General features: G+C 37.2%; 1 protein-coding gene across 1 annotated transcript; it reads left to right on the top strand.

Annotated features, from left to right (window-relative positions):
- The first annotated feature begins 1623 nt into the window (after positions 1–1623).
- Positions 1624–8542, top strand: LOC138704486 (uncharacterized). Its single transcript, XM_069832408.1, has 2 exons — positions 1624–1758; positions 7931–8542. The coding sequence occupies exon 2, from the start codon at positions 7937–7939 to the stop codon at positions 8315–8317; it is 381 nt and encodes a 126-aa protein (XP_069688509.1). The 5' UTR covers positions 1624–1758; positions 7931–7936; the 3' UTR covers positions 8318–8542.
- Positions 8543–8753: the final 211 nt, after the last annotated feature.

Here is an 8753-nt window from a genome sequence, read left to right as displayed (position 1 = left end):
GAGAAAAACATGCTGCAAATTAGCCTACATGCATACTTGTAAGATCAGATAGGGTTAGGGTTGGCCTTCTCTTTTGTATAGCAATAATCGGCTCTTGTAAACTGAGTTTCCTAAATTGTCCAAAATATGTTTTCACTTCCATTCATTGTTGAATAATTGCACAAATTGACAATTACAAGGAAATTCACAAACTCGCAGCATTTTTCGCGCAAACTACAGCATCACACGTGTTGGAAGGGACTAGGTACTAACACATTACCATCACCGTTCTACGGAAGTGGGAATGGGAAATAATGTTAGGAAAGCGAGAACACTGCACCCACTCACGTGGTCTGTGTTGCCACATGCACATTTTACAAGTTCAGTATCGCATGCTTTTGAAGAATGTCAGTTCTTGTGAAGTCATACCGCTCTGGCCATACTACCATTATTGTTCAAAGCTGCAGGTGACCGATTAATTTTTTATGTTAAAAATAATGTAGTTTGGAGTACTTTCAATTTAAAACATATCTGTACAAAACTGACAATTTAGCTGTTGTCCTGTCTAGTAGACAATGAATGGAAGTGAATTTCAGGGGCCAAAAAGATCTGCGATACTAACGTAGAACTACTTCCTCTTTGTTTTATATAAATCTAACTTCAAATTTCAGATATCCTCGAAAGTATGAAGAAACAATCAATGAAAAAAAAATAGTCTGGTTGAATGCAGCATCGTTAGATGGCAGCGGTAGCGAGCTTGCTGCAAGACCAATAGTTTTCTATTTCCCGCCCATGCGCTGATTCAGAGGAGGATCTCCTCCCTCTCCGTTCATTTACTTGCTTTAAAACTCTGATTCTGTCTCTCGCCGCTAGTGCGCTGTTGTCTGTGTGTGCTAACTGGAGTAAAGGAGGAAAGGATCGACTTTTCTCCACACAAACAATCTCGCATCTTTCTCACAGTTTTCTAGCAGCACATGATTGCGCGTCGTTTAAAACTCGATCAACCAAGGTTTTCTTATAGCTGTAAACTTAAAAATTATCGAATCTTCCTCGAATTTCAAGGCATATATTTCATTTGGTATTTACTTTCAAAAGAAGAAAAATGTGAGGAGGACGTTCCTCCTTTCACTCCCCGAGAAACCACCACTGACATACACTACTATACTGTCACACGATGCTTTACTGTAAAGGTGACTCAGATTATATGGAAGGATGTGATGGTAACTTACTATCGATATCTTATTGCATCAATGTGCGTTGTATCAGCTGTCAAACATAGATCTCTGTGTAAGCTTACTACTATGACTACCACTGCTGATAAAGTAAAATTCTGCGAATGGTGAAGGAAGTGCCGGCTTAATTCAGTATCTCTCTTTTTCTCTCTAAAGACAGATGTGCTGGGAACATTTCCCTATACAATGCAGGCATTGAACAGGTCAGGCAATGTTTATCTACAATAACAGTACATGTTTCAGCGACAAAGTGATAAAACTTCGTCGACATGCGCCTGTCAAAGTAACCTATCCTTGTATAAACCAGGAGAATGCGTCTTGGCAACACTAGGGGCGAGGCGTGACATAGGCCTATGCTACTATTCACTAAGAAAGCAACGATAATGTATTACATCCTTTCCTGTATCATGTGATGGGGATTAACAGAAATAACCAGTATAAGTAAATAGAGAAGCTGGCTGGAAGCGTCATTCTACGTAGAGGAAGCGGTGAGAGGAGGTTTAGAAAAATTTAGCACCGAGTTTGCCGGGTGAAATTATAATAGAAGGTATGTACATTTCTTAAGCGCAAGTATTCTTTATTTCTTCTACAGGGACATCATTTTATTTTTACTTGCATTTTTATTGTACCTGCGTTTCTGAATGTACTTCACTCCCACCCCTTCACTAATGTCCTTGCTCCCGTCAGACACACAAACTTACGGCCGCTGTTGCACTCGAAGTCTTCAAGCACTGAAGTAAACACTGCAGTGTATAGTGTGTTTCAGAAATATGGTTGCGTTTTCTATAGAAGAAAGAACCTATATTAATAATATCGTACTAAAAAAATATATTCAAGAAACGATAAATTCAATTTCAGAGAATATGCTTCAAAATGTTTTTAATAATATGCATAAAAGAATTGAAGCCTCCACTGTAATGAACGGCAACCATTTTCAGCAATTCATTTAAAAATTCAGATTAGCTTATTTTGAATTGAGGTGGCTAGAAGCAAAGGAATGCTAGTGGCATTTGTAATAACATGAGTTAAGTGCATCCAGTGTAAGCTAAAGTATCTAAAATTTTAGTGGTAAAGGGATATTTTAATCGCATCACACATTAAAAGTTAAATAAAAATTTCACTGATTTTTCGAAAGCTTAAATATTTAAACCCCATTTTCTCTAAAGTAACTTAAGTGCACTTACAGTCCTTTACTTATGACTCCCTCAATTTAAATGCACTCTCTATATTGTATGTTATCACCAATAATTAATATGCTAAATAAAGTAGACATTACATAACGAACATAGCCGCCTGAAAAGTTGAGTTTTTGAAAAAAAAATGTTACTACTCTACTGTATTTTGATAAATTCCGTAAAAGTGATAATCAAACTGAAAATCGTAATATCGTATTTCCCTACAACATAAATGGATACACTACTTTTCTCTCCTCCTATACCTAGTAAAATGATTTGTTTACATATTGCACTAGTAACATCAAACTCCTGTAATGGAAGGGGGCAACAGAGTTTCCGAGTATAGCCAGGTTAATGTTAAAAATGTTGGTAAAAATAAAGTGATGTCCCTGTATATCTTGTATGCAGTGTTGAGTTTATTAAAATTTTTGGCGATTATGGGACATATTACGCGAAGAACTCTTATTTCAGATTTATTTGCCAGGTTTTAGGCTACCGCGATACCTTCTGTATCGCCAAACGACCAATAATTTTGACCAGTCACTTTGAAGAAAAGGATAGAGTCTTTCGACGGTTTTTTTATGTATTTGTACGGACAATATTATGCAAGAATGTGGGCCTAAATACTCGTAATTTGGTGGCCGCAGTAGTTCAAATATTTAATAACTTCGGAATATGTATTAATGACTTTCTTGTGTTAAATTCTATCGTATCTACCGCTCTCCCGCTCCGAAGGAGCGCGCGCGCTCGTTGAGCGCTGTTTGAGCAGGCCTGCTGTAATCACAACGTAATTAATAGTGAAAATTCGACTAGTGATAGAACCGTAATCCAATACTAACTTACTTTCAGCTTCAAATGCTGCAGAGTGTAAAATTTTATAATTGACACAATTATTATTTAATTATTTTCGAATTCACAAAGCAATAGTAAGAGCAATTCAAATTTGCGTTCTCAAGATTCAGACGCACTGAAATTCTTAACTAGCGATTTTACGATATTACCCCTTCTCTATAACGTCACAGCGCAATTATATCGTGCAAGGAATCTACGCAGCATTACTGATCATTAGACAGCGGGAAAAAAGTCAAATAAAAGTCATGTTTACGGTTTAAAAGTACTGTACGCATAGAATATGGCATGAGGTGTGCACGCTTCCCAAGTAGGCAGCTACAACACGGTACCGTCCGCAGAGAGCACCACGCGAACACCGAAAACAGCTGCCACTCTGCGTTCTCAGTCAGTCCTCGTCCGTACGTGAACAGAGAACATTGAGATACGTAAACATATTATTCATTTGTGTTCGGTGAAGTGATCATAATGCCGAAGACAGATGTTAAAAACATATTCTTTAAAACAAGAATACACATGTGGAGTAACGGTCAGCGCTCTGGCCGCGAAAGCAAGTGGCCCGGGTTCGAATCCCGGTCGGGGAAAGTTACCTAATTGAGGTTTTTCCGGGGGTTTTCCCTCAACCCAATACGAGTAAATGCTGGGTAACTTTCGGTGCTGGACTCCGGACTCATTTCACCGGCATTATCACCTTCATTTCTGGAAATGATTTTAATTGTACAAATGCAGTTCTGAGATTTTTATCAAATACAGGTTTGGATAAGGTGATTTAGTTTTTTATTGATCCGTTTTACTTATCCTCCGGACCCTTTACATCCGGAGGTTACATTTGTTGTTTTATATTTGATTTTACATTGTTGACATTTCGGACTTTATACATCCGAATATTTTATAAAATTTTATGGTTTTAAAATATGATTGACAAGTTATCTCTGGTGGCCTTAGTTTTATTTGTTCGTCTTGAATACCACCTAGTGTGGTAGAATTGCTCACTTTTATGATTCTGTAGAAATCACCTTATGTCTACTGCATTTGTGTACCTCGTTTTATCGTGACAAGTCGACCTGGTTGGCAAGTTGGTATAGCGCTGGCCTTCTATGCCCAAGGTTGCGGGTTCGATCCCGGGCCAGGTCGATGGCATTTAAGTGTTCTTAAATGTGACAGGCTCATGTCAGTAGATTTACTGGCATGTAAAAGAACTCCTGCGGGACAAAATTCCGGCACATCCGGCGACGCTGATATAACCACTGCAGTTGCGAGCGTCATTAAATAAAACATAACATTTTTTTTTTATCGTGACAACGCTTTTTAGTTCTTTTAGCACTCTGATTATTATATTATTTATGTATTTGTTATATTAAGAATTTTAGATAAGGGCGCAAATAGCCATAGTAGCTGACGCGCCCTTCTTAAACCCTACTACTCCACCTTCATTTCATTCAGACGCTAAATAACCTAGATGTTGACACAGCGTCGTAAAATAACCCAATAAAATAAAAAAAAAATAAAAAAAATACAAGAATATGTTGTCGACATTTTTAACAGTGATACTGGTTATATATGTGTGCATTAAAAACACAACAAAACAATCGATAGAACGTCACTCTAATACACAGAAACACATGAAAAATGTTGCTCGTATGTTAGAAGAAAATAAAGGTTCAAGTTCAAATTCCGCCTGAAATATGAAATATGACTTTTGCCAGAATTTGTGTCGAATGATGATAAGTTGCAATATTCCATTCAAAACGTTGAACAATCCTTACTTTAAAGGGTTTAATAGAAAAGTACACAAAATATGCCATTACAATAGTTATATCAACATACAATCACTATTCAGTGATCATTCCGTGTGTCAATTTACATTTCCCCCGGCCTATACCTGCACGCGCCACTAGTATGCCTGCTGTGCTTACGTAAACAACAACCCTCAAACGAGACAAATTAGTCGCGTTGTAGCTACTGTCGGTGACCCAGGAGAACACGAGAGCGGACTGAGGAGGAAGGGATGTGAACAGATAACGTACGACAACACGTGCAATATTTGTACTGCAGTAGGCGGGAACATTAGGTCTCCTTCTGTTCAACTTAGCTTTAAGGGTATATGTACGTGAACGATCACAAGTATTATCAGAAAATGCAGGCTCTAAATTTCTAAAATTTTATAAGGAAATGAACTCACAATTGGACAAAAATTACAAGGTACCACAACAAGACTTATTAGAACTTAAATATCTGATAATAGTACATTATGCAACGAGCCTATAATGAAGGTAATTAAGAAGCGAGTATGGATATTTATGAAACGAGCGCAAGCGAGTTTCATAATTTTCATATGAGGTTCTTAATTACCATTATAGGCGAGTTTCATACGACTTTTTATGCTCGACCATATTTCTAACTTGATATTATTAATTTTATTTGTATCTGACCTTGACCAATGTCCCGTATGTTGTGAGATGTGCGCAGACGCGAAAGTATTGATTTTTTCCGAGGAACAGATGTCCACATTGACCTTGCTAGGCCATAAGAACCTACAGAGATAACATTCAAATTAAATTAGACATTGAAAAACGAGATGACAAATTGAATTTATTTGAATATTATTTACAATTAACGCTAATTATTATAGTAACAGAACATAACCTTCTGCGACAGTATTGGATTTCCAGCCTCCGTGACTTTTCGCTAATTCTCTTTCGAGTGCATATCCGAGAATAATCGATACTTGCGGTTTTATAACGGTAGAAAGCTGACCTGTCATTGGCTGAACAGTTGTAACCTGAGTCGTCATTGGCTGAAAGACCTGACCTTTAATGAGTAGGTGTACTTTAATGATATGCATTAAAGGTCTGCTACCAGGTGTATAATTACTACATTTCGGCGTGGTCGAGCATAAAAGTATAAAAAAGGTCACTAATAATATGTTTTTAGAATTCACTTTTTAGTTTAAATTAAATTTTCGAAAATTTGACAATTTTCACACATATTATTTCATAACTCCACAACGATTAGAGATAGATAGAATTCTGAAATTTTGTACACGTATTTAACGTGCATTTATGCAAAATGTAGACTACAATAATGCCCATTTCTGTGAAAATACAAAAATTTGGTCACAAAACATTATGTAAATTTTAATTATTTTATATAGGACAAATGAAAAAAATAATTGCATTAAAATAAACAACTCTACACGTCTGAGAGTAGTCTACTTTTCAGAAATAAGTGTTTATTACATGCAGGAAAAATATTAAAGACGTCAGAGAGACCATAACAATGTTATGGTTACCAAATGATATAGTTAACTGCAGATTTTTTTTTTGTTTTTTTTTTTCATACTTTGATAAAACTGGTTTCAAAAAATATTAGTAACCTTTTTTATACTTTTATCAGATATTTAAGTTCTAATAAGTCTTGTTGTGGTACCTTGTAATTTTTGTCCAATAGTGAGTTCATTTTCTTATAAAATTTTAGAAATTTAGAGCCTACATTTTCTGATAATCAGGCTTCGAGACTTCGGACCCAATAGAGCAGTTTAGTGGGAAATCGGCATAACGGCATGCTGGGTATAGGGGTAAAGCGTACAGTGGGTGGGGGTACTGTAGAATGAATGCCAACAAATACGCAAAGAAAAACGCTCTGAATTTTAAGGTTCTGATAAATAATTTGGTTTTCATACAAACCTATTTTCACACTGTGTCTGAAACCATTACACTATTAGAAAAGTCAGAGCAAGAGATGCTGGAAGCCCTCAAATTAATTTAGAAAATGACGCAGAGAATTAATGAGACACCAAATACACCGGTTACTGAACGTGTAAAATAGAAGTGGAAATCAAGTTTATGTAAAAATAACGGATATGGAACATTATGTAACATAAACAGTAAATTAGTGGGCATAGAGTCACCCGAGAATAAAGGACTGTGTCTTAGGTTTTTTCGTTTTGCTCCTATCACGTCTTGCGACGTAGAGCGCAGCTTTCTACAGTACAAACTTTGGCAGATAACCGAAAAAGATTTACGTTTGAGACACTGAGAATGTATCTTGTAGTAGGTACATTGCAATTCGGTACTGTAACTGCACTTCCTAAAGACGACCAATAGGATAAATGAAAAAATTAAAATTGCTACATGCTTATTTCCACCATTAACACTGTGTATAATTAAACACAAATGCTTATAAAAGACAGGAGAATAAATGCTTTTCACATTCTTTTGAAATTGTCATTGTGTAATGTATATTTACTTTCAGAATGTACATATGTGTGTGTTTCCCCATACTACCGTACTTTGCTCTAAATAGCAACGTTGTTACCTCAACACATCTCTACCTACCTGCAGCGAGTCAATAACCTATAGTGCACGCACAGTAAACTTATTGTATCGGGTCCAAAGTCTCGAAGCCTGCTGATAATACTTGTGGTCGTTCACGTACATATACCCTTAATTTCCATTCGCATTGTTACTCATGTTTCCTCACGAGTAATGACCTGGCTACTGGGATGCTTATCTGAGCGATGTTTATAATAATCAACAGCGATAGTCAAGAAGGTCACATTCTTTCCGCTCGTCTTCTCCTGAGTAACGGACAGTACCTTCGCGTCCGAATGACTTATTTTTCCGCTGTCTACTGATCATTTATTGGTGCTCAAATTAGAAACTTATTTACTTTTAGAAAGGGCATTGCTTTCAGAAAAAAATGGTGAAACTGTACCACTACACATCTGCCGAAGGCTGCTCCGGCATACTCTCAGAAGGAGTAATTCGGAGTTCTAAGGACAGGGTTCGGGATGTATACATGGGTGAAGGCGTGTACCTTACCTCCCTACCGCCTTCCACAGACAACTGGAAGCTGCTCAAGAACAACTGGGATGGCAGTGAGTCAACACTTCTGGACAAGTTGAATCGTCTGGACTTCTACATCGAGTTCGACTCCACCGACCTGCCAAGTGCCAGGAAGGATAAAGGCAAGAGAGACATCTGGTTGGTGCCCCACGACATCGACCTCAGAGAAGTGCCCCACAAGACCAGAGTCAGGGGCGGCAATATGCAGGTGGCTCAGAGCTACGGATACCTCTGAATCGCTCTTCAAATTTGATGGCCCTAATTGACACACAGTTCAGGCAAAATAGTGTGAAATCATATAAGGTAATGTGGTTCTGTAGGAAGATAAATAATAAAGCGAGGTATTTAGACACGGTATTCGCAAAGTCCAAATACTCGAGGATTCCAGACATTTCCAATAATAAAAAAAACACTAAAGATTAATGAATGGTTACGTTTCAAGCTCAAAGGCCCGGTTTCTTCAACCTTTGTTAAAATGCACCTAACATAGCGTTAATTAACTGTAAGTTAAAAGTATGAATTGCTGTTAAAATATTGCGTTTCTTCAACTTTACATTTGACATTTTAACATTCTGTTTGTTAACTCTCTGTTAGGACCAGATATTCTAGAGTTTAACAAAGTATAGGTTCACTTCTGTTTTCTGAACTCTGACAATTGCGATTCTCGCTTG

This window comes from Periplaneta americana, chromosome 8 (genome assembly GCF_040183065.1).
Source record: "Periplaneta americana isolate PAMFEO1 chromosome 8, P.americana_PAMFEO1_priV1, whole genome shotgun sequence".
Lineage (NCBI taxonomy): Eukaryota > Metazoa > Arthropoda > Insecta > Blattodea > Blattidae > Periplaneta > Periplaneta americana.
This window is presented reverse-complemented; position numbering and strand designations above follow the sequence as displayed.

What these genes read in the sequence shown, in the direction of transcription:
- LOC138704486 (XM_069832408.1), top strand. Translation starts at nt 7,937, where the DNA reads ATGGTGAAACTGTACCACTACACATCTGCCGAAGGCTGCTCCGGCATA.